Raw genomic sequence first — 26580 nt, forward strand, 5'->3', positions numbered from 1 at the left:
CCCTCAGTGCGTCTCTCTCTCTCTCCCTCAGTGCGTCTCTCACTCTCTCCCTCAGTGCGTCTCTCTCTCTCTCCCTCAGTGCGTCTCTCTCTCTCTCCCTCAGTGCGTCTCTCTCTCTCTCCCTCAGTGCGTCTCTCACTCTCTCCCTCAGTGCGTCTCTCTCTCTCTCCCTCAGTGCGTCTCTCTCTCTCTCCCTCAGTGCGTCTCTCTCTCTCTCCCTCAGTGCGTCTCTCTCTCTCTCCCTCAGTGCGTCTCTCTCTCTCTCCCTCAGTGCGTCTCTCTCTCTCTCCCTCAGTGCGTCTCTCTCTCTCTCCCTCAGTGCGTCTCTCTCTCTCTCCCTCAGTGCGTCTCTCTCTCTCTCTCCCTCAGTGCGTCTCTCTCTCTCTCCCTCAGTGCGTCTCTCTCTCTCTCCCTCAGTGCGTCTCTCTCTCTCTCCCTCAGTGCGTCTCTCTCTCTCTCCCTCAGTGCGTCTCTCTCTCTCTCCCTCAGTGCGTCTCTCTCTCTCTCCCTCAGTGCGTCTCTCTCTCTCTCCCTCAGTGCGTGTCTCTCTCTCTCCCTCAGTGCGTGTCTCTCTCTCTCCCTCAGTGCGTGTCTCTCTCTCTCCCTCAGTGCGTGTCTCTCTCTCTCCCTCAGTGCGTGTCTCTCTCTCTCCCTCAGTGCGTGTCTCTCTCTCTCCCTCAGTGCGTGTCTCTCTCTCTCCCTCAGTGCGTGTCTCTCTCTCTCCCTCAGTGCGTGTCTCTCTCTCTCCCTCAGTGCGTGTCTCTCTCTCTCCCTCAGTGCGTGTCTCTCTCTCTCCCTCAGTGCGTGTCTCTCTCTCTCCCTCAGTGCGTGTCTCTCTCTCTCCCTCAGTGCGTGTCTCTCTCTCTCCCTCAGTGCGTGTCTCTCTCTCTCCCTCAGTGCGTGTCTCTCTCTCTCCCTCAGTGCGTGTCTCTCTCTCTCCCTCAGTGCGTGTCTCTCTCTCTCCCTCAGTGCGTGTCTCTCTCTCTCCCTCAGTGCGTGTCTCTCTCTCTCCCTCAGTGCGTGTCTCTCTCTCTCCCTCAGTGCGTGTCTCTCTCTCTCCCTCAGTGCGTGTCTCTCTCTCTCCCTCAGTGCGTGTCTCTCTCTCTCCCTCAGTGCGTGTCTCTCTCTCTCCCTCAGTGCGTGTCTCTCTCTCTCCCTCAGTGCGTGTCTCTCTCTCTCCCTCAGTGCGTGTCTCTCTCTCTCCCTCAGTGAGTGTCTCTCTCTCTCCCTCAGTGCGTGTCTCTCTCTCTCCCTCAGTGCGTGTCTCTCTCTCTCCCTCAGTGCGTGTCTCTCTCTCTCCCTCAGTGCGTGTCTCTCTCTCCCCCTCAGTGCGTGTCTCTCTCTCCCCCTCAGTGCGTGTCTCTCTCTCTCCCTCAGTGCGTGTCTCTCTCTCTCCCTCAGTGCGTGTCTCTCTCTCTCCCTCACTGCGTGTCTCTCTCTCTCCCTCACTGCGTGTCTCTCTCTCTCCCTCAGTGCGTGTCTCTCTCTCTCCCTCAGTGCGTGTCTCTCTCTCTCCCTCACTGCGTGTCTCTCTCTCTCCCTCAGTGCGTGTCTCTCTCTCTCCCTCAGTGCGTGTCTCTCTCTCTCCCTCAGTGCGTGTCTCTCTCTCTCTCCCTCAGTGCGTGTCTCTCTCTCTCTCCCTCAGTGTGTCTCTCTCTCTCTCCCTCAGTGTGTCTCTCTCTCTCTCCCTCAGTGTGTCTCTCTCTCTCTCCCTCAGTGTGTCTCTCTCTCTCTCCCTCAGTGTGTCTCTCTCTCTCTCTCCCTCAGTGTGTCTCTCTCTCTCTCCCTCAGTGTGTCTCTCTCTCTCTCTCCCTCAGTGTGTCTCTCTCTCTCTCCCTCAGTGTCTCTCTCTCTCCCTCCCTCAGTGTCTCTCTCTCTCCCTCAGTGTGTCTCTCTCTCTCTCCCTCAGTGTGTGTCTCTCTCTCTCCCTCAGTGTGTCTCTCTCTCTCTCCCTCAGTGTCTCCCTCTCCCTCTCCCTCAGTGTCTCCCTCTCCCTCTCCCTCAGTGTCTCTCTCTCTCCCTCTCCCTCAGTGTCTCTCTCTCTCCCTCTCCCTCAGTGTCTCTCTCTCCCTCTCCCTCAGTGTCTCTCTCTCTCCCTCTCCCTCAGTGTCTCTCTCTCCCTCTCCCTCAGTGTCTCTCTCTCTCTCTCCCTCAGTGTCTCTCTCTCCCTCTCCCTCAGTGTCTCTCTCTCCCTCTCCCTCAGTGTCTCTCTCTCCCTCTCCCTCAGTGTCTCTCCCTCCCTCTCCCTCAGTGTGTCTCTCCCTCCCTCTCCCTCAGTGTGTCTCTCCCTCAGTGTGTCTCTCCCTCAGTGTGTGTGTGTCTCTCAGTGTGTGTGTCTCTCCGTCTCCCTCAGTCTCGTCTCCCTCAGTGTCCCTCTGTCTCCCTCAGTGTCCCTCTGTCTCCCTGTCTGTCTCTCACTCTCTCTGTGTCATTTCCTGTTTGTTTTCTGAGGGTTTGATAGATGCTATCTAGATCTATGTGTTTGTTAATGGCGTTGTGATTGGAGTGCCAGACCTCTCACTATTCTCTGGCATGTCTTTGCTTAGCCTGTCCCAGGATACATGTGTTGTCCCAGTCGAATTGGTGTTGTTTTTCATCCGTGTGTAGGGCTATAAGGGAAAGATGTCGTGTCTTTTTTGTGGCGAGCTGGTGTTCATGTATCTTGGTGGCTAACTTTCTTCCTGTTTGTCCTACACATCTATCCTGGGACAGGCTAAGCAAAGACATGCTAGAGAATTCCTAGAGGCCTGGCACTCTATCCACAACGCCATAAACAAACACATAGACCTAGATGCCATCTATCAACCCCTCAGAAAACAAACAGGAAATGACATCACCACAAACCCCAGGAACCCCATCCAGGAGAAAGATATAAATAGAAAGCAGGAGGTAACAGCTTCGCTTCACTTGGAGGTCGCCACTGATGATGTTACCTCGCCAGGTAATGAAACGTCTGGATATCAAACCTACAGCTCAGTGAGCAAACCTACACCCTAAACATTGGTATCTCTCTCTGACTATGGCCTTGTGCAGTTGACATTTACTCTTATGATTTTCTCTTTCAGCCGAGCTCTCTTACCGCAGTGCTTGACAGCGTAGAGGGTGTGGTTGGACTGGTAGAGATAGCGATTCAGGAAAAAGGCCATGGGCATCTCGGCAAACACAAAACTGAGCTGAAGGAGGAGGAGCAGAGAGAGAGAGAGACAGCGTGATCAGAATGCAGGCCCATTTTAATGCTGGCCTGTTGCAACGGCATTGTACAGCGAGCCCCTTAAACCCACAGCACTGTGCAGTCTCTCAGATTAAACAGTGAACCAATTCCCTTTTCAAAATCCCCCAACAATTCTCCCACCCAGTCAAACTCCGGACCACCCTGTGGATAAAATGGACACCAGGTATAGGAGCACAATTAGGCCATTTGGTCCATCTATTCTGCTCCATCATGGCTGACGTGTTTCTCTGCACCATTCTTTATGCCTTCTCCCCACCTTGTTCACTCATGCCTTCTTGGGCAGCACAGTGGTTAGCACTGCTGCCTCGCAGCGCCAGAGACCCGGGTTCAATTCCCGATTCAGGCAACTTGCCTGTGTGGAGTGTGCCCTTTCCCTCTCTCTCCCTCACTCACACACGCACCCCTTCCCTCTCTCTCCCTCACTCACACACGCACCCCTTTCCCTCTCTTCCTCACTCACGCACACACCCTTTCCCTCTCTCTCCCTCACTCATCCACACACACACACCCTTTCCCTCTCTCTCCCTCATTCACGCACACACACACCCCCTTTCCCTCTCTCTCACTCACCTCACGCACACACCCTTTCCCTCTCTCTCCCTCACTCACACACACACACCCTTTCCCTCTCTCCCTCACTCACACACACACACCCTTTCCCTCTCTCCCTCACTCACACGCACACCCCCTTTCCCTCTCTCCCTCACTCACACACACACACCCTTTCCCTCTCTCCCTCACTCACACACACACACCCTTTCCCTCTCTCCCTCACTCACACGCACACCCCCTTTCCCTCTCTCCCTCACTCACACACACACACCCTTTCCCTCTCTCTCCCTCACTCACACACACACCCTTTCCCTCTCTCCCTCACTCACACACACACACCCTTTCCCTCTCTCTCCCTCACTCACACACACACCCTTTCCCTCTCTCCCTCACTCACACACACACACCCTTTCCCTCTCTCTCCCTCACTCACACACACACCCTTTCCCTCTCTCTCCCTCACTCATCCACACACACACACCCTTTCCCTCTCTCTCCCTCATTCACGCACACACCCTTTCCCTCTCTCTCCCTCACTCACACACACACACCCTTTCCCTCTCTCTCCCTCACTCACACACACACCCTTTCCCTCTCTCTCCCTCACTCATCCACACACACACCCCCTTTCCCTCTCTCTCACTCACCTCACGCACACACCCTTTCCCTCTCTCTCCCTCACTCACACACACACACCCTTTCCCTCTCTCCCTCACTCACACACACACACCCTTTCCCTCTCTCCCTCACTCACACGCACACCCCCTTTCCCTCTCTCCCTCACTCACACACACACACCCTTTCCCTCTCTCCCTCACTCACACACACACACCCTTTCCCTCTCTCTCCCTCACTCACACACACACCCTTTCCCTCTCTCCCTCACTCACACGCACACCCCCTTTCCCTCTCTCCCTCACTCACACACACACACCCTTTCCCTCTCTCTCCCTCACTCACACACACACACCCTTTCCCTCTCTCCCTCACTCACACACACACACCCTTTCCCTCTCTCCCTCACTCACACACACACCCTTTCCCTCTCTCCCTCACTCACACACACACCCTTTCCCTCTATCCCTCACCCACACACACACATTCTGGTCTCTCTCTCACACCTCCCCCACCCCCGATTTCCTCTCTCTCTATTCTCAGGCCCACTTGATAACAATGAGGAGTCCCGACTCAGCATTCCCTTCACCCCCCCATCGCCCCTCTCTTTCGCTCTCTCTCTCTCTCTTTCACTTTCTTGCCTCAGCATCACAATACAGTGACGATGAGCAGGAACCCTGGTTGGCTTCCCCTCTCTCTAACCTGCCTCGTGACCAAGAGCAGTAACCCAGGTTCACATTAACACTCTCCATCTCTCACTGAGGGATAACAGGAAGGTGATCAGGAGCAGTAGCACTGCTGGATTTCCCATGTCTCTCTCTAACTCAGGGATCACTGGTCAGTGACCATAAACTGATTTCCTCCCACCCTCCCTCTCTAATCTAAGGATCATGGTTGATGCATCAAAAGCAGGCATTCTGGCTGATTTCCTCTCTAACTGATGAATCACTGGCACATGATGAGGAGGGATTTCTAACTCCCACCCCCATAACCCAGAGATGACTGGACAGTAACCACAAGCTTGAACAAAAACTGAGCTCCCCCCTCTCTTGCTCATGCAAGATCACTGGACCGCGATCCTTTGCTGATTTCCCTCTGATATCTCTCTCTTCCTCTCCCCCAAACCCAGTGATCACTGGACACTGATCACGAGCAGGAACTCTGGCTGTTGTCTCCTGCCTATCTGTATCTGTCTCTCTCTCTCTCTCTCTCAAACCAAGAAGTCACAGAGTCATAGAGGTGTACAGCACAGAAACAGACCCTTCGGTCCAACCCGTCCATGCCGACCAGATATCCCAACCCAATCTAGTCCCACCTGCCAGCACATATCCCTCCAAACCCTTCCTATTCATATACCCATCCAAAAGCCTCCACCACTTCCTCTGGCAGCTCATTCCATACCCATACCACCCTCTGTGTGAAAATGTTGCCCCTTAGGTCTCTTTTATATCTTTCCCCTCTCACCCTAAACCTATGCCCTCTAGTTCTGGACTCCCCGACCCCAGGGAAAAGACTGTCTATTTATCCTATCCATGCCCCTCATAATTTTGTAAACCTCTATAAGGTCACCCCTCAGACTGGGAGGAAGAGCAGAAACACAGGCTGATTTTGTCTCTCCCTCTCTCTCGATGTTGTGAAACTTGAAAGGGTTCAGAAAAGATTTACAAGGATGTTGCCAAGGTTGGAGGATTTGAGCTTTAGGGAGAGGTTGAACAGGCTGGGACTGTTTTCCCTGGCGTCGGAGGCTGAGGGGAGACCTTATAGAGGTTTACAAAATTATGAGGGGGCATGGATAGGATAAATAGACAAAGTCTTTTCCCTGGGGTCAGGGAGTCCAGAACTAGAGGGGCATAGGTTTAGACTGAGAGGTGAAAGATATAAACGAGACCTAAGGGGCAACTTTTTCACACAATGGGTGGTGCGTGTATGGAATGAGCTGCCAGAGGATGTGGTGGAGGCTGGTACAATTGCAACATTTAAGAGGCATTTGGATGGGTATATGAATAGGAAGGGTTTGGAGGGATATGGGCCGGGTGCTGGCAGGTAGGACTAGATTGGGTTGGGATATCTGGTCGGCACGGACGGGTTGGACCAAAGGGTCTGTTTCCATGCTGTACATCTCTATGACTCTATGACAGGGATCATAGGACAGTGATTAGGAGTAATACGGATTTTGTTTCCTCTTCCCTCTCTTGCCCGGTGATCACAACAAAGTGACCAGGAGCAGGATCTCGGGCTGATTTCCCTCCTCTCTCAAAATGAATCTCTCAGGTTTGTCAGCATGAGCCCGAGCTGACTTCACCTCACTCCAACCTAGGGATCACCAGGACAGTGATCAGGAGCCCTGGTTGATTTGCTCGCTCTTTCCATGCAGGCACCAGAACAGTGATGAGGAGTAGCAATCCCAGCTATTTTCCAATTTAGAACTTCAACTTTTAGATCTGGCCTATCCTTTTCCATCACTAGTTTAAATCTAATAGAATTATGGTCACTGGCCCCAAAGTGCTCCCCCACTGACACCTCAGTCACCTGCCCTGCCTTATTTCCCAAGAGTAGGTCAGGTTTTGCACCTTCTCCAATAGGTACATCCACATACTGAATCAGAAAATTGTCTTGTACGCATTTAACAAATTCCTCTCCATTAAAACCCTTAAAACTATGGCAGTCCCAGTCGATGTTTGGAAAGTTAAAATCCCCTACCATAACCACCCTATTATTCTTACAGATAGTGGAGATCTCCTTACAAATTTGTTTCTCAATTTCCCTCTGACTTTCTGAAGAGAAATCAGAGTTATGATTAGATTAGATTCCCTACAGTGTGGAAACAGGCCCTTCAGCCCAACAAGTCCACATCGACCCTCCGAAGAGTAACCCACCCAAGACCCATTTCCCTACATTTACCCCTGACTAATGCACCGAACACTACGGGCAATTTAGCATGGCCAATTCCCCCTAACCTGCACATCTTTGGACAGTGGGAGGAAACCGGAGCACCTGGAGGAAACCCACGCAGACACGGGGAGAATGTGCAAACTCCACACAATCGCCTGAGATGGGAATTGATCCCGGATCTCTGGCGCTGAGAGGCAGCAGTGCTAACCACTGTGCCACCGTGCCGCCCTATCGTTTCGAGTCTGGTGAGGAAAGGTCACCAAATGCAAAACATTTACTCGGATTTCTCCTCTCGGATGCTGCCAGAGCTTTTCCAACAATTTCTGTTTTTGTATCTGGATTGGTATCCTGATCCGGTGATGAGGAGCACGTATCTTGGCTGACTTTCCCCTTTGGATGAGAAAGAAAAAAAGACTTACGTTAAACAGAAAGTAGAAGATAGACTGGAAGATGATGACATATTGGTAAGATGCTCCTTTTGGCAGTTTCTTCTGCTCCAGAACGTGGTCCTCTTTATAATTAGCATATTCATAATATTTCTGCGCCATTCTATCAGGGAAACAAATGGAGTAATTACTGATCAGAGAGAAAATGTTTGACACCAGTTTTCAGAAGCTTCTGCACATTAGACTCATTCTGGCAAACACTGCCAGACCAAGGGTCAGTAAGGGTTTGGATACAGAATAACGTTCCCTCTAAATTGTTCCCATCAAACATGCCGAGGACAGATCAAGGTAGGATTTTCATGGTGAATAGCAGGGTCTTAAGGTGGAACAGAGGGACCTTGGGGTTCAGGGACACAGTCCTGAAAGTGGAGTCACATTTCGACAGGAGGGCTGATGAAGGGCTTTTGCCTGAAACGTTGATTTTCCTGCTCCTCGGATGCTGCCTGACCTGCTGTGTTTTTCCGGCACCGCTCTAATGTAGACTCTGATCTCCAGCGTCTGCAGTCCTCACTTTTGCCTGGCGGGGGTGCCATTAAGGCAGCTTTTGGCATATAGCCTTCCTTCAGGGCATTGAGTGTAGAAATTGGGAAGACATATTGTAGGGACAGGGACAGCATGGGGATAGGTACAGAGTAAGGACCCCTCTTCTCTTATCGGCTGAAAGTAATGGTTCCTTGAATTTGACGCCCTCAACAATTGCCAGCATGGGAACGGCATGGGGGTTAGACCTGACCTGCCCTTTCACCTCCCCACCCCCACCACAACCTTCTCCCCTTCCTCATTAAAAATCCACCTCTCTCAGCCTTGAAACGACCTAGCTAAACGACCCATGCTCGACAGAGATCCAGAGCTGCGCAGATTCTCTTCCCTTGGAAGAAATTCCTCCGTATCTTTGACTGAAGATGAGATTCGATTAGATTCCCTACATTGTGGAAACAGGCCCTTCAGCCCAACAAGTCCACACCGGCCCTCCGAAGAGCAACCCACCCCTACATTTACCCCTTCACCCAACACTACGGGCAATTTAGCATGGCCAATTTACCCTGACCTGCACATCTTTGGATTGTGGGAGGAAACCGGAGCACCCGGAGGAAGCCCACGCAGACACGGGGAAAATGTGCAAATTCCACACAGACAGGTGCCCGAGGGAGGAATCGAACCCAGGTCTCTGGCGCCGTGAGGCAGCAGTGCTAACCACTGTGCCACCGTGCCACCCCCAAAACATGCATTTTGTTATTCTGAGGTCATGCCCTTCGTCCCAGCCTCCTCCTTTCGGGGAATCAAATCTCACAGCATCAACTCTGTCAGGTCCCTCAGAGCCTTGTGTTTCAATATGCTTGCCTCACTTTTCTGAACCCTGGTGACTACAAGCCCAACTTACTCAACCTCTTCTCACGAGAGGGTCTGCTTATACCTGGGACCAGCCGAGTGAACCTTCTCTGGACTGCGTCCAATGCTGGTCTATCTTTCCTAAGATCAGGCACCCAGATCTTAGTCTTCCAGCTCTGGTCCGACTAGTGCCTCGTACAGTTTCAGTAAAAGCGTCTTCCTTTTATATTCCACTCCCTTTGAAATAAAAGCCAATACTCCATTTGCCTTCCCCATTATGGGTTGAACTTGGATGCTGTGACTTTTTTTTTGAGATTTGTAGACAAGGACTCCCAAATCCCCCTTTTCTGCAGCTTTCTGATTAGATTACTTACAGTGTGGAAACAGTCCACACCGACCCTTCGAAGAGCAACCCACCCAGACCAATTCTTCACCTAACACTACGGACAATTTAGCATGGCCAATTCACCCTAACCTACACATCTTTGGATTGTGGGAGGAAACCAGAGCATCCAGAGGAAACCCACGCAGACACAGGGAGAACGTGCAAACTCCACACAGATACTTGCCTGAGGCGGGAATTGAACCCGGATCTCTGGTGCTGTGAGGCAGCAGTGCTAATCACTGTGCCACCGTGTCGGTGTGGTCTGGTTGGGCCAAAGCGCCTGTTTCCACACTGTAGGGAATCTAATCCAATGCCTGTCGTCTTTTTCCATCGAAACCATATTCAGCTCCTGTATTTTTCCTGCTGAAACGCATGACCTCACACAGAGTCATAGATTCCTACAGCATGGAAACAGGCCCCTTTGGCCCATTCCGAACAAAATGTCCGTCTGCGTTAACCCCATTTCGCTGCACTTGACTCAATCTTTTCTATTCCTTTCCTATCCATGTGTTTGTCCAAATTTTAAATATTGGAAATGTACTTGCCTCAACCACTTGTGCTAGCAGCTCATTCCATCTGCCTACCTCCCTCTGTGTAAAAAAACTTGTCCATAAGTTCCCTTTTATTCTTTCCCCTCCAACATTAAACTGATGCCCTCGAGGCCTCGATTCCCCAACCCTGGGAAAAAAAGACCAGAAGACATAGGAGTGGAAGTAAGGCCTATCGAGTCCACTCCGCCATTTAATCATGCTCATGGGCAGTTCAACTCTACAAAGACAGACTGCGTTCACCCTATCCATGCCTCTCATGATCTTATACAACTCTGTTAGGTCCTCCTCAGTCTTTTTAAAAACAAAAGGCCTAGCTTGCCCAGTCTCTCCCCAGGTTCAATCCCAGCCTCGGGCGACTGTCTGTGTGGAGTTTGCACATTCTCCCCGGGTCTGCGTGGGTTTCCTCCAGGTGCTCCGGTTTCCTCCCACAATCCAAAGATTTGTAGGTTAGGGTGGATTGGCCATGCTAAATTGCCCGTAGGGATAGGTGCATTAGTCAGAGGGAAATGGGTCTGGGTGGGTTACTCTTCGGAGGGTCGGTGTGGTTGGACTGAAGGGCCTGTTTCCACACTGTAGGGAATCTAATCTAATGGGAGACTGATTAGCAAGGTTAGATCTCATGGAATACAGGGAGAATTAGCCATTTGGATACAGAACTGGCTCAAAGGTAGAAGATAGAGGGTGGCGGTGGAGGGTTGTTTTTCAGACTGGAGGCCTGTGACCACTGGAGTGCCACAAGGATCGGTGCTGGGCCCTCTACTTTTTGTCATTTATATAAATGATTTGGATGCGAGCAAAGACGTACAGTTAGTAAGTTTGCAGATGACACCAAAATTGGAGATGTAGTGGACAGCGAAGATGGTTACCTCAGATTACAACAGGATCTGGATCAGATGGGCCAATGGGCTGAGAAGTGGCAGATGGAGTTGAAATCTGATTAATGTGAGGTGCTGCATTTTGGGAAAGCAAATCTTAGCAGGCCGTATACACTTCATGGTAAGGTCCAAGGGAGTGTTGCTGAACAAAGAGACCTTGGAGTTCAGGTTCATAGCTCCTTGAAAGTGGAGTCGCAGATAGATAGGATAGTTAAGGTGGTGTTTGGTATGCTTTCCTTTATTGGTCAGAGTATTGAGTACAGGAGTTGGGAGGTCATGTTGCAGCTGTACAGGACATTGATTAAGCCACTGTTGGAATATTGCATGTAATTCTGGTCTCCTTCCTATCGGAAAGATGTTGTGAAACTTGAAAGGGTTCAGAAAAGATTTACAAGGATGTTGCCAGGGTTGGAGGATTTGACCTACAGGGAGAGGCTGAACAGGCTGGGGCTGTTTTCCCTGGAGCGTCAGAGGCTGAGGGGTGACCTTATAGAGGTTAACAAAATTATGAGGGGCATGGATAGGATAAATGGACAAAGTCTTTTCCCTGTGGTCGGGGAGTCCAGAACTAGAGGGCATAAGTTTAGGGTGAGAGGGGAAAGATATAAAAGAGACCTAAGGGGCAACGTTTTCACACAGAGGGCAGTACGTGTATGGAATGAGCTGCCAGAGGATGTGGTGGAGGCTGGTACAATTGCAACATTTAAGAGGCATCTGGATGGGTATGTGAATAGGAAGGGTTTGGGGGGATATGGGCCGGGTGCTGGCAGGTGGGACTAGATTGGGTTGGGATATCTGGTCGGCACGGACGGGTTGGACCAAAGGGTCTGTTTCTGTGCCGTACATCTCTATGACTCTAACTCAGACTATTGAGTCCGGGCAACATCCTTGCAAATTTCTTCTGCACTCTTTCCAGTTTAATACCATCCTTCCTGTAACCAAAAGGAGAAGCTGACCACTGCAGATACTGGAGATCAGAGTCAAAATTGTGTGGTGCTGGAAAAGCACTGCAGCATCTGAGAAGCAGGAGAGTTGACATTTCGGGCATGAGCCCTTCATCATTCACCCGAACTATTAACTCTCCTGCTCCTCGAATGCTGCCTGACCTGCAGTGCTTTTTCTGCACCACACTTCCCAATAATAAGGTAACCAAAACTGAACGCAATACTCCATGTGCAGCCTCACCAGTGTCGTGTAAAACTGCAACATATCTTCCCAACTTCAGTACTCAAAGCACTGACTGATGAAGGGCAGGGTGCCAAAAGCCTTCTTCACTGCCCAGTCTACCTGCGACTCTACTTACAGAGAACCGTGACATTGAAGAGGACTCTGTTCCACCACACTCAAGTTCCTACCATTCAGCATGAAATTCCCCCTTTGATTTGCCTTTCCAAAACGCCAGACCTCACACCTGCTTATATTAAACCATATTTGCCATTTCTCTGCTCCCCTTCAATTTCTGACAACCTTCCTTTCTGACCACGAAACTGCCCATTTTCGTGTCATCAGCAAACTTACTAATTGTGCCTTATATGTTCTCATCCAAATCATTGATATAGATAACAAACATAATGAGGTAAAAACGGACTGCAGATGCTGGAAACCAGAATAGAGATCAGAGTGGTGCTGGAAAAGCACAGCAGGTCAGGCAGCATCCGAGGAGCAGGAGAATCGACGTTTCGGGCAAAAGCCCTTCATCAGGAAACAAACATAAATGAGCTCAATGCAGAGTCCCCAGGTACTCCACTAGTCACAGGTCTCCAGTCTGACAAGTATCTGTCCACTATTACTCTCTGCCTCCTACATTTCCCTGCATTACATTTCATCTGCCAAGTTTTTGACTGCTTGCTTTATCTGTCTTTATTGTACAAATTAGAGAGTCCCAGGGCCTCCACAGGAAGAGTTCAGAAACAGCAGGGCTCCCTCGGTATTGCCTTGAAGTGGCGTCGGGGGATCAAGAATGAGTCACCATGGAGACAGACCTTGTGATGTAGTTCCCCAACGCTGCCCACAGTGGGACGATGGCTACTCCAATGGCGACGGCTGATGGGACCAGGGTGTAATACCGCTCCCAGTAGTTGGTCGACACAAAGAGGGCGTAAATCCCAATGGCGAGGAACATCATCCACTTGGTCCCGAGGAACCTGGGAAGGTGCGGAATGAGATTAGTCAGATCTCCCTCTCCACCGAGGCACTTCCATTTGCATCCCCTCCCACTGACAACAAATCACCCCTCCCCCAACCCACAACCACTGAATTGCCTTCACGGCAGAGCAGGAATACGCCCCTCTCCCTCGCAAAATCACACGCAGCACATTAAAGATCCCACGCTCCAAGGTCAGAGTGCAACCTTTTCTCCCCTCTCCAAACTTCAAAGCTCACCTGATCAAGACGGGCGTGTAGAGGAGGGCGACAATGGGAGTGACATTTATTCCCATCAGCATCTTCTTGTCGATGTCCTCAAGCCCCAGGTTTCCGTACTTGACCTCCCGGTAGGTCTCATCGTAATGAAGGATGAGCTGCATCTGCAGAAGGCCTGAGAGTGGGGTGTCCAGGTGATGGATGGACAAAGAAAGAGAGAAAGAAGGGAAAAAAAAGCAAGCAAGCATGTGTGAATGCAAGTACAAGGGGAGGACGGGGATCTGAGGGGAGAGCACTATCCCTCTGAAGGAAGAGGTCACAGCCTCAGTTCCCCACGAGAATTTGCATCCCCCACGACCCCAATCCCTGCTCCTCTCATGTTTCTCTCTCGAGACCTCAAGGAGCCGACTGGAGATTGGCCCAACAATTGGGCGTTAACTGTAGGTAGCTTGAACATGCCCTTTGAAACGGCACGTGCACATTCCGCGCATGGACAGCATGGTGGCTCAGTGGTTAGCACTGCTGCCTCACAGCGCCAGGGTCTCAGGTTCAATTCCAGTCTCGGGTGACTGTCTGTGTGGAGTTTGCACATTCTCCCGGTGTCTGTGTGAGTTTCCTCCGAGTGCTCCGGTTTCCTCCCACAGTCCAAAGATGTGCAGGTTAGGGTGAATTGGCCATTCCAAATTACCCATAGTGCTCAGGGATATGCAGGTTAGGTGAATTGGACATGCTAAATTGCCTGTAGTGTTAGGTGAAGGGGGAAAATATAGGGAAATGGGTCAGGTGTGGACCTGTTTCCACACCGGTGGGGGAGGTGAGAAGCAATATGTTGCATCTTTGCCCCATCCGAGGATTGAGGGGTACACAGGGATTAGATTAGATTCCCGACATGTGTGGAAAAAGGCCCTTCGGCCCAACCAGTCCACACCGACCCTCCGAAGAATAACCCACCCAGACCAATTTCCCTCTGACTAATGCACCTAACACTATGGGTAATTTAGCACGGCCAATCCACCCTAACCTGCACATCCCTGAGCACTATGGGTAATTTAGCACGGCCAATCCACCCTAACCTGCACATCCCGGAGCACTATGGGTAATTTAGCACGTCCAATCCACCCTAACCTGCACATCCCTGAGCACTATGGGTAATTTAGCACGGCCAATCCACCCTAACCTGCACATCCCTGAGCACTATGGGTAATTTAGCATGGCCAATCCACCCTAACCTGCACATCCCTGAGCACTATGGGTAATTTAGCATGGCCAATCCACCCTAACCTGCACATCCCTGAGCACTATGGGTAATTTAGCACGGCCAATCCACCCTAACCTGCACATCCCTGAGCACTATGGGTAATTTAGCACGGCCAATCCACCCTAACCTGCACATCCCTGAGCACTATGGGTAATTTAGCATGGCCAATCCACCCTAACCTGCACATCCCTGAGCACTATGGGTAATTTAGCATGGCCAATCCACCCTAACCTGCACATCCCTGAGCACTATGGGTAATTTAGCACGGCCAATCCACCCTAACCTGCACATCCCTGAGCACTATGGGTAATTTAGCATGGCCAATCCACCCTAACCTGCACATCCCTGAGCACTATGGGTAATTTAGCATGGCCAATCCACCCTAACCTGCACATCCCTGAGCACTATGGGTAATTTAGCATGGCCAATCCACCCTAACCTGCACATCCCTGAGCACTATGGGTAATTTAGCATGGCCAATCCACCCTAACCTGCACATCCCTGAACACTATGGGTAATTTAGCATGGCCAATCCACCCGAACCTGCACATCCCTGAGTACTATGGGTAATTAGGCATGGCCAATCCACCCTAACCTGCACATCCCTGAGCACTATGGGTAATTTAGCACGGCCAATCCACCCTAACCTGCACATCCCTGAGCACTATGGGTAATTTAGCATGGCCAATCCACCCTAACCTGCACATCCCTGAGCACTATGGGTAATTTAGCATGGCCAATCCACCCTAACCTGCACATCTCTGAGCACAATGGGTAATTTAGCACGGCCAATCCACCCTAACCTGCACATCCCTGAGCACTATGGGTAATTTAGCATGCACAATCCACCCTAACCTGCACATCCCTGAGCACTATCGGTAATTTAGCATGGCCAATCCACCCTAACCTGCACATCCCTGAGCACTATGGGTAATTTAGCATGGCCAATTCACCCTAACCTGCACATCCCTGAGTACTATGGGTAATTTAGCATGGCCAATTTACCAAAACCTGCACATCCTGAGTACTATGGGTAATTTAGCTTGGCCAATCCACTCTAACCTGCACATCTTTAGATGGTGGGAGAAAACTGGAGCACCCGGAGGGAACCCACGCAGACACAAGGAGAATGTGCAAACCCCACACAGATAGTCGCCCGAAGCGGGGATCGAACCTGGCTAACCACTAAGCCACCATGCTGCCCCTGCCTCTCCCCAAGGACTGCAACTCACCCAAATAGACTCCGTAGGTGAGAGAACTGCCAAGACTGGCAGACACCACGTTCTTCACCACAGCCAGACGTTTTCGGCGGAAATATTTCCGCTCCTCCTCCTCCTCATTGTAATCCTGGTTGGGGGCCATGAAGTCGTCAATCTGTCCCCAGTGCAAACAAAACAAAATCAGCAGTGTCGGGGGGAGAAGAGCGATGGGAAAACGGGCAGAAATTTGGGTTAAAATTTTGAAACCAGAATGGGGGATGAGGCAGAGAGGGGGAAGGGAGCAGAAAGAACAAGAAGTAACAAGCAGACATAGCAAGACAGACCCTAATGGGCGTCACGCTGGGCTCAGTGGTTAGCACTGCTGCCTCGCAGCATCAGGGTCCCAGATTCGATCCCAGTCTCAGGCGACTGTCTGTGTGGAGTTTGCACATTCCCCCCATGTCTGCGTGGGTTTCCTCCGGGTCACGGTCCCCACAGTCCAAAAATTCCCAGATAGGGTGAATCGGCCATGCTAAATTACCCATAGTGTTCAGGGATGTGCAGGTTAAGGTGGATTGGCCAAGCTAAATTACCCATAGTGCTCAGGGATGTGCAGGTTAGGATGGATTGGTCATGCTAAATTACCCATAGTGCTCAGGGATGTGCAGGTTAGGATGGATTGGCCATGCTAAATTACTCATAGTGCTCAGGGATGTGCAGGTTAGGATGGATTGGCCATGCTAAATTACCCATAGTGTTCAGGGATGTGCAGGTTAGGGTGGATTGGCCATGCTAAATTACCCATAGTGTTCAGGGATGTGCAGGTTAGGGTGGATTGGCCATGCTAAATTACCCATAGTGTTCAGGGATGTGCAGGTTAGGGTGGATTGGCCGTGCTAAATTACCCATAGTGTTCAGGGATGTGCAGGTTAGGGTGGATTGCTCATGCTAAATTACCCATAGTGTTCAGGGATGTGCAGGTTAGGGTGGATTGGCCATGCTAAATTACCCATAGTGTTCAGGGATGTGCAGGTTAGGGTGGATTGGCCGTGCTAAATTAACCTTAGTGTTAGGTGCATTAGTCAGAGGGATGTTGGTCTGGGTGGATTACTCTTAAGAGGGTCGGTGTGGACTGGTTAGGCCAAAGGGCCTGTTTCCACACTGTAGGGAAACTAATCTAACAAACAGGCACATTGGGAGAGAGAGTCTGGTAGAGTGATCACTGTGTTAAATACTAGGTATGGAGGGGTGGTAAGATTCTTAGGGGACATAACAAGGCAGCTTGTTCCTCCTTGTGGGAGTGTCTCGGATCAGAGGGTATAATCTCAGACTAAAGATGTGGAGGAATTTCTTTTTTCTTTATTCATTCGATGAGGGCCTCTCTGGCTAGGCCAGCGTTTATTACCCATGCCCAATTGTCCAGATAGCAGTTAAGAGTCAATCACATTGCCTGGGGTCTGGAGTCACATGTAGGCCAGACCAGTTGAGCTTGGCAGTTTACCTCCCGAATGGGGATTTGTGAGCCAGTGGGCTTTTCGTGACACTCAACGACGTGAATAGACTCTTAACTACAGATATTATTTACTCCAAATGCTACCATCTGCCAGGGCGACATTCGAAGCTGGGTCTCCAAAGTAATTCACCTCCTCCTCTTTCAGTGGGGAGTGAGTCTGTGGAACCCCCCCCCACCAGAGAGAGCTGTTGAGGCTGGGTCGCACGGTATTTTGGCAAGGTTAAGAAAAAGAAAATACAGATTTCGAACCAGTGTGGGAATCGAGGGTCAGAAGGGGAAAAAAAAAGAGGGGGCAGGAAACTCAGTTGTGGGGTTATCGGATGGACACACTAGAGCTTTCCTGATGGGCCAGATGGCCTACTCCCGCTCCACTAACCTCTCATTGAAAGACATATGAGACAGGTAAAGGCAGTGACTGAACCCTGTCCCCCGAATCTAAGCCATCCCAGCCCACTCAGCTGGAAGGCAGCGTTTCAGGGGGTGAATAGATCCTGCCTGCCCCTTGACCCAGCAAGATGGGAGAGGGGGCACAGACATGGCACAGGGGCATTGCGCCATGAGACGAGGTCCCCAAGGCTACCTGAGCGTCAAAGTGGTCATCCTGCTCGCCCGCCGCCATCCCATTCTGCTGGGCATCATGGTGATCGATCGTATCTGGCTCCATTACTCAGGCAACGCACGGCTGTTGGGGATTGGGGGAAAAGAAAGAGAGAGAGTGAGAGAGAGAGAAAAATTAGGTCAGCAACAGTGGGACACCACTCTGTCCGAGGAGCATCGGCCCACTCTTCGAAAGGCATCGCCAAGGTGGGGGGGGCGGGGGGGGCGCCATACTATCCGAAGGGCATCAGCCCAGCAAGTGGCAGGCATCCATAAGGGGGCACTGTCCTATCCGAGGGGCATCAGCCCACTGTCCAGAGGGCATCACCGAGGGGGCAGCCCACCGTCCAACAGGCATCACCCAAGGGGCAACCCACCATCCAACAGGCATCGCCCAAGGGGCAACCCACCATCCAACAGGCACCAAAGGGGCAGCCCACCGTCCAATAGGCATCGCCCAAGGGGCAGCCCACCATCCAATAGGCATCGCCCAAGGGGCAGCCCACCATCCAATAGGCATCGCCCAAGGGGCAGCCCACCATCCAATAGGCATCGCCCAAGGGGCAGCCCACCATCCAATAGGCATCGCCCAAGGGGCAGCCCATCGTCCAATAGGCATCGCCCAAGGGGCAGCCCATCGTCCAATAGGCATCGCCCAAGGGGCAGCCCATCGTCCAATAGGCATCGCCCAAGGGGCAGCCCACCGTCCAACAGGCACCACCCAAGGGGCAGCCCATCGTCCAATAGGCATCGCCCAAGGGGCAGCCCATCGTCCAATAGGCATCGCCCAAGGGGCAGCCCACCGTCCAATAGGCATCGCCCAAGGGGCAGCCCACCATGCAATAGGCATCGCCCAAGGGGCAGCCCACCATCCAATAGGCATCGCCCAAGGGGCAGCCCACCGTCCAATAGGCATCGCCCAAGGGGCAGCCCACCGTCCAACAGGCACCACCCAAGGGGCAGCCCATCGTCCAATAGGCATCGTCCAAGGGGCAGCCCACCGTCCAACAGGCACCGCCCAAGGAGCAGCCCACCGTCCAACACGTATCGCCCAAGGGGCAGCCCACCGTCCAATAGGCATCGCCCAAAGGGCAGCCCACCATCCAATAGGCATCGCCCAAGGGGCAGCCCATCGTCCAATAGGCATCGCCCAAGGGGCAGCCCACCGTCCAACAGGCACCGCCCAAGGGGCAGCCCACCATCCAATAGGCATCGCCCAAGGGGCAGCCCACCATCCAATAGGCACCGCCCAAGGGGCAGCCCACCGTCCAACACGTATCGCCAAAGGGGCAGCCCACCACCCAACAGGCATCGCCCAACAGGCAGCCCACCGTCCAATAGGCACCACCCCATCATCCAACCGACATTGCCGAGGGGGCACCACTATTCAACAGGCATCGCTGGGGGTGGGGGGCACCCCACTGTCCGAGAGGGCGGCCCACTGTTGGGAGGCATAGATTTGCAGGAGAGAGCTACACCGAGGTGTTGTCTGCTCCTCCCCTGTGGGTAACCCACTGCTGCAAGCAGAAAGCCAGCAGAGATACTGTTAAGTGCCTGGGCTGCTCGGGGAAGGCAATGGTGAGTAGAAGAGGACGGAAATCTTGCTCCGGAGGGCAACAGTGATCCAGGAGGCCATTGGTAGCGGTCAGGAAGGGTTCAGCAGCAATTCACTGCATAGACTCTGTCTCTGGGAAGAGTTGAGAGCTTGTGCTCCAATGGCTTGCCTCCTGGTTTCTCAGTGAAGCCGGAGACAGTTTTCGAGTTGCAGTTGAGCCTAAAAACCTGGCTGCAGTGTTTTTGAAGGAGCAGCCCAGCATCTGTTCAGCGTGAGGGCAGACACAAGAGTGGTTCACCCCAGAGCCTGGACAAACATTTCAAACCCGCTTGGTTGTTACCTCCAAAAAGTCCTCCGGCTCCAAGATTTCAGGAGCAACTTCGCTCCCTACTTCCTCATTTCATGCTCTTCCCTCCCCCTTCCAGTTTCTGTCTCACCCTGAAAGTAACTTTTCTGTTTCACCCTGAAAGTAACTTTTCTGTTTGTGTGCAACTGAAGCGTTGAGGAGGGCTCACTTCCTCTTATAGTAACCACGCCCGCTAATGCTGCCAGGTCCGTCCCACTTAAAAGGGCAATGTCTGTATGGTGCCTGTTGTGAAAGTCAATAGTGTCTGGCCTTCTTCAAACAGCAATGTCTGTTCCCCACCCCCCAAAACGGTAATATATAGTTACAGGGTACAGTTCTTTTTAAAGTGACAATGTCAAATGTCTCCGGTTTCCTCCCACAGTCCAAAGATGTGCAGGTTAGGGTGGATTGGCCATGCTAAATTACCCATAGTGTTCAGGGATGTGCAGGTTAGGGTGGATTGGCCATGCTAAATTACCCATAGTGCTCAGGGATGTGCAGGTTAGGGTGGATTGGTCATGCTAAATTACCCATAGTGCTCAGGGATGTGCACGTTCGGGTGGATTGGCCATGCTAAATTACCCATAGTGCTCAGGGATGTGCAGGTTAGGGTGGATTGGCCATGCTAAATTACCCATAGTGCTCAGGGATATGCAGCTTAGGGTGGATTGGCCATGCTAAATTACCCATAGTGCTCAGGGATATGCAGGTTAGGGTGAATTGGCCATGCTAAATTACCCATAGTGCTCAGGGATATGCAGGTTAGGGTGAATTGGCCATGCTAAATTACCCATAGTGCTCAGGGATGTGCAGGTTAGGATAGATTGGCCATGCTAAATTACCCATAGTGCTCAGGGATATGCAGGTTAGGGTGAATTGGCCGTGCTAAATTACCCATAGTGCTCAGGGATATGCAGGTTAGGGTGAATTGGCCACGCTAAGTTGTCCCATAGTGTTAAGTGAAAGGGTAAATGTAAAGGTCGCCCTTCGGACGGTCGGAGTGGACTCGTTGGGCCGAAGGGCCTGTTTCCATACTGTAAGTAATCTAATCTAATCTAAAGTTACAGGTCCTTCTCAAAGCATGGCTGTTCCTTTTGTAAGACTGTTCCTGATGAAGGGCTTTTGCCCAAAATGTCGATTTTTCCTGCTCCTCGGATGCTGCCTGACCTGCAGACTACCACCCTGATCCAGACTCTGGTTTCCAGCATCTGCTGTCCTTGTTTTTACCTGTTCCTTTTGTAAGGCTGGCAATTAATTTGAACAGATTGTCAGGTAAAGAGAGCGAACACTCATTTTCTACACAGCAAGCTCTTGTTCCCTTCTTCCTCCAATAGCAACTATGGCAGCCCTACCATGCTAGTGAATGGGCCTGGTTTTATCTTTTCAGATTAGATTAGATTCCCTACGGTGTGGAAACAGGCCCTTCGGGCCAACAATCCCACACTGACCCTGCGAAGAGTAACCCATTTCCCCACATTCACCCCTGACTAATGCACCTAACACTACAGGTAATTTAGCATGACCAATCCAACCTAACCTGCACATCTTTAGACTGTGGGAGGAAACCGGAGCACCCGGAGGAAACCCACGCAAACACGGGAAGAATGTGCAAACTCCACACAGACAGTCGCCCAAGGCTGGAATCGAACCTGGGACCCTGGTGCTGCAAGGCAGCAGTGCTCGTCTTTCTGCTGTAATTTTTGAGGTTCTCGTTTGGAAGAACAATTTTCGCTCGAAAGGGACAGAAAATCTCAAAGCGACATTTCAAAAGAAACATTTGAGCTGCTGAGAAGGCTGCTAAAAATAATGTACCAAATTTTTTTTCATGTATAAATAGAATAATGCAGTTTAAAACAAGGAAGTGATACTAAACCACTAAGTCACTGCTTAGGTCTTGATGGGAGCAGGTTACTGGATTCTGGACACCATGACTTTTCCAATTCATTCAGTAGCTCAGCCAAACCCTCATCCTCCAAGAGGGATTGGATTGTGTTGCCCCGATCTGCTCTCAGCCTTTCATTACACCAACGTATCTTTGACTTTTGGTTCTCTTTTCTGGCAGCTGCTGGTCTAGTCTCACATCCTCGGTTTCCCTCTGTCCCTCATAGTCTCTGTTTACCTTTTCTTCCCCTCTTTCTTCATCTGTCTCTCTCCTCTCGCTCCCTCTCTTGCTTTCACAATGTAGGTTTGTCTGATCTTCAAGTAGGATAAAAGGCCGGTACAACATCGAGGGCCGAAGGGCCTGTACTGTGCTGCTGTATGTTCTCTGTCCATCTCTGACTACCAGTTTCTCTCTATGTGTGTCTCTCTGTCTCTGTCTCACACTGTCTGCCTTTCTCTCCTCTTTGTTCTCACTCTCCCTTCACTGCCTCTGTCTCGCTCCTATGTTTCTTTCTCTGATTCTCTCTCATCTCTCTTTTTTACTCTCTCCATCTCTGCCTGTCTCTTTCTTCATCTCTGTGTCTGTCTATCCTGTTGGTCTTGCTCTCACTTGTCTTTTCTCAATTTTTACTCTGTAAGTCTCTCTCTCTCTTACTGTCCCTGTCACCTGTGTTGCTCTGTCCTTCTCTTCCACCCGTCTCTCTTTCGTCTCTCTCAGTGTTCTTCTCTGTCTTTTATTTTATCTCTCTCTCCCTATCTCTCGTTTTCTTTGTCCCCTGGCTTTCTCTCTCTCCCCTGTCTCTTGCTCTCCTGTCTGTCTGTATCTCTTTTCTTTCAGACCCAGGCACAGCACGTCCTGGAGCACATATCTTGCGTGGTCTTGTAGGATATTGTCAGGGGCCCATAGCCCACTTGCAGAGCGTCAATGCCATTTAGCTGAAGACTATCATCTGTAATGCTGGGAACCACTGAAAGAGGCTGTGATAGATCGCTTATTCAACACTTCTGATGAAGCGTCGTCTCGACTTGAACCGTTAACTTGCTCTCTCTCCATGGATGCTCTCTGACCCGCTGAGATCCTCACATTTGTTGTTTTCACTTAGAGTCATAGATTCATAGAAATGTATAGCATGGAAACAGACATAGAACATAGAAGAATACAGCGCAGTACAGGCCCTTCGGCCCTCGATGTTGCGCCGATCCAAGCCCACCTAACCTACACTAGCCCACTATCCTCCATATGCCTATCCAATGCCCGCATAAATGACCATAAAGAGGGAGAGTCCACCACTGCTACTGGCAGGGCATTCCATGAACTCACGACTCGCTGAGTAAAGAACCTATCCCTAACATCTGTCCTATACCTACCATGCCTTAATTTAAAGCTATGCCCCCTTGTAATAGCTGACTCCATACGTGGAAAAAGATTCTCACTGTCGACCCTATCTAAACCCCTTATCATCTTGTACACCTCTATCAAGTCACCCCTAAACCTTCTTTTCTCCAATGAAAACAGTCCCAAGTGCCTAAGCCTTTCCTCATACGATCTTTCTACCATACCAGGCAACATCCTGGTAAACCTCCTCTGCACCCGTTCCAGTGCCTCCACATCCTTCCTATAGTATGGCGATCAAAACTGCACACAATACTCCAGATGCGGCCGCACCAGAGTCTTATACAACTGCATCATGACCTCAGGACTCCGGAACTCAATTCCTCTACCAACAAAAGCCAGTACGCCATATGCCTTCTTCACTGCACTATTTACCTGGGTGGCAACTTTCAAAGATCTGTGTACATGGACACCAAGATCCCTCTGCTCATCCACACTACCAAGTATCCAACCATTAGCCCAGTACCCCATCTTTTTGTTACTTTTACCAAAGTGAATCACCTCACACTTAGCTACATTGAATTCCATTTGCCATCTTTCTGCCCAGTTCTGCAGCTTATCTATATCCCGCTGTAACCTGCCACATCCTTCCTCACTGTCAACAACTCCTCCGACTTTCGTATCATCCGCAAACTTGCTCATCCAACCTTCTAGCCCCTCCTCCAGGTCATTTATAAAAATGACAAACAGCAATGGACCCAAAACAGATCCTTGCGGAACACCACTAGTAACGGCACTCCAAGATGAACCTTTACCATCAACTACTACACTCTGTCTTCTTCCAGCCAGCCAATTCCTAATCCAAACCTCCAACTCACCCTCAATGCCATACCTCCGTATATTTTGAAGTAGCCTACCATGGGAAACCTTATCAAACGCCTTACTAAAATCCATATACACCACATCTACCACTTTACCCTCGTCCACCTCCTTAGTTACCTTCTCAAATAATTCAATAAGGTTTGTGAGGCACGACCTGCCCTTCACAAAACCATGCTGACTATCCTTAATCACATTATTCCTATCCAGATTTTCATAAATCCTAGCCCTTACAATTCTCTCTAAGATTTTGCCCACAACAGAAGTGAGACTCACCGACCTATAGTTACTAGGGTTATCCCTACTCCCCTTCTTGAACAAGGGAACCACATTTGCTAGCCTCCAATCTTCTGGCACTACTCCTGTAGACAACAAGGACATAAAAATCAAGACCAATGGTTCTGCAATCTCCTCCCTTGCTTCGCAGAGAATCCTAGGATAAATGCCATCAGGCCCAGGGGACTTATCTATTTTCACCCTTTCCAGAATTTCCAACACCTCTTCCCTACATACCTCAAAGCCATTCATTCTACTTAATTGTGACTCAGTATTCACATCGGCAACAATGTCCTGATACTGAGTGAATACTGACGAAAAGTATTCATTCAGTGTCTCCCCAATCTCTTCAGCCTCCACACGCAACTTCCCACTACTATCCTTGACTGGACCTATTCCTACCCTAGTCATTCTTTTATTCCTGACATACCTATAGAAAGCCTTAGGGTTTTCCCTAATCCTACCAACTTGGACCCTTCGATCCAACCCGTCCATGCCAACCAGATATCCCAACCCAATCTAGTCCCACCTGCCAGCACCCAGCCAATATCCCTCCAAACCCTTCCTATTCATATACCCATCCAAATTCCTCTGAAATGTTGCAATTGTACCAGCCTCCACCACACCCTCTGGCAGCTCATTCCATACACGTACCATCCTCTGCGTGAAAAAGTTGCCCCTCTAGTTCTGGACTCCCCAACCCCAGGGAAAAGACTTTGTCTATTTATCCTATCCATGCTATATGGACTTCAGTAAGGCGTTTGACAAGGTTCCCCATGGGAGACTGATTAGCAAGGTTAGATCTCATGGAATACAGGGAGAACTAGTTATTTGGAAACAGAACTGGCTCAAAGGTAGAAGACAGAGGGTGGTGGTGGAGGGTTGTTTTTCAGACTGGAGGCCTGTGACCAGTGGAGTGCCACAAGGAGCGGTGCTGGGCCCTCTACTTTTTGTCATTTACATAAATGATTTGGATGCGAGCATAAGAGGTACAGTTAGTAAGTTTGCAGATGACACCAAAATTTGGAGGTGTAGTGGACAGCGAAGAGGGTTACCTCAGATTACAACAGGATATTGACCAGATGGGTCAATGGGCTGAGAAGTGGCAGATGGAGTTTAATTCAGATAAATGCGAGGTGCTGCGTTTTGGGAAAGCAAATCTTAGCAGGACTTATACATTTAATGGTAAGGTCCTAGATAGTGTTGCTGAACAAAGATACCTTGGAGTGCAGGTTCATAGCTCCTTGAAAATGGAGTCGCAGGTAGATAGGATAGTGAAGGAGGCGTTTGGCATGCTTTCCTTTATTGGTCAGAGTATTGAGTACAGGAGTTGGGAGGTCATGTTGCGGCTGTGCAGGACATTGATTAAGCCACTATCAGAATATTGCGTACAATTCTGGTCTCCTTCCTATTGGAAAGATGTGGTGAAACTTGAAAGGGTTCAGAAAACCGTGGGTGGCACGGTGGCATAGTGGTTAGCACTGCTGCCTCACAGCGCCAGAGACCCGGGTTCAATTCCCACCTCAGGCGACTCTGTGTGGAGTTTGCACATTCTCCCCGTGTCTGTGTGGGTTTCCTCCGGGCGCTCCGGTTTCCTCCCACAATTCAAAAATGTGCAGGTTAGGGGGAATTGGCCATGCTAAATTCCTTGTAGTGTTAGGTGTAGGTCTGGGTGGGTTGCACTTTGGTGGGTTGGTGTGGACTTGTTGGGCTGAAGGGCCTGTTTCCACACTGTAAGTAATCTAATCTAAAAAGATTTAGAAGGATGTTGCCAGGGTTGGAGGATCTGAGCTACAGAGAGAGGCTGAACAGGCTGGGGCTGTTTTCCCTGGAGCATCGGAGGCTGAGGGGTGACCTGACGGAAGATTGCTGCGAATGCTTGAGACCTTTCCCCAGGGGCAGGACTGACTGGTAGGAGGAGTCATAGTTTGAAGATATTAGGAGGAAGGTATAAAGGAGATGTCAGAGGTAGGTTCTTTACGCAGAGAGTTGAGTGTGCATGGAATGCGTTGCCAGTTGGTGGTGGTGGAAGCAGAGTCACTGGGGACATTTAAGCGACTGCTGGTCATGCACATGGATAGCAGTGAGTTGAGGGGTGCGTAGGTTAAGTTACTATATTTGACATTTGGATTATATCTCGGCACAACATCGTGGGCCAAAGGGCCTGTTCTGGACTGTACTTTTCTATGTTCTATGGTCATAGGGCACTTTTGAACTATTGTGTGCAACTCTAGTCTCCCTCCAATCGGAAGGACATTGTGTAACTTGAAAGGGTTTTCCACTGATGTGTTGGCCTCTCCCATAATTGAGGATAGGGATATTTATGAAACCTCCTCCGGTGAGTTGTTTCATTATCCACCACCATTCACAACTCAATGTGGCAAGACTGCAGAGCTTCAATGAGATCCTTTGGCTGTGGGATCACTTAGCTCTGTCTATTACTTGCTGCTGCTGCAGTTTGATATGCAAGTTGGCTTCTTGGGCAGCTTCACTCGGTTGACACAT

The 26580-nt window shown here is 50.5% G+C and overlaps 1 protein-coding gene across 1 annotated transcript in view; it reads right to left on the bottom strand.

The window, feature by feature from the left end:
- Nucleotides 1–3017: 3017 nt before the first annotated feature.
- Nucleotides 3018–26580, bottom strand: part of unc93b1 (unc-93 homolog B1, TLR signaling regulator) — a 37359-nt gene continuing 13796 nt past the window's right edge. Inside the window, exons 2-7 of the mRNA XM_087984342.1 lie at nt 17789–17890; nt 15729–15870; nt 13260–13413; nt 12860–13021; nt 7711–7840; nt 3018–3173 (exon numbers count right to left, since the gene is read on the bottom strand). Of these exons, the coding sequence (XP_087840468.1) occupies nt 3018–3173; nt 7711–7840; nt 12860–13021; nt 13260–13413; nt 15729–15870; nt 17789–17872 (828 nt within the window). The 5' untranslated portion in view covers nt 17873–17890. The remainder of the gene's footprint in view (nt 3174–7710; nt 7841–12859; nt 13022–13259; nt 13414–15728; nt 15871–17788; nt 17891–26580) is intronic.

This window comes from Chiloscyllium plagiosum, unplaced genomic scaffold (assembly GCF_037043375.1).
Source record: "Chiloscyllium plagiosum isolate Xiang-an unplaced genomic scaffold, Cpla_swu_hap1 HiC_scaffold_48, whole genome shotgun sequence".
NCBI lineage: Eukaryota > Metazoa > Chordata > Chondrichthyes > Orectolobiformes > Hemiscylliidae > Chiloscyllium > Chiloscyllium plagiosum.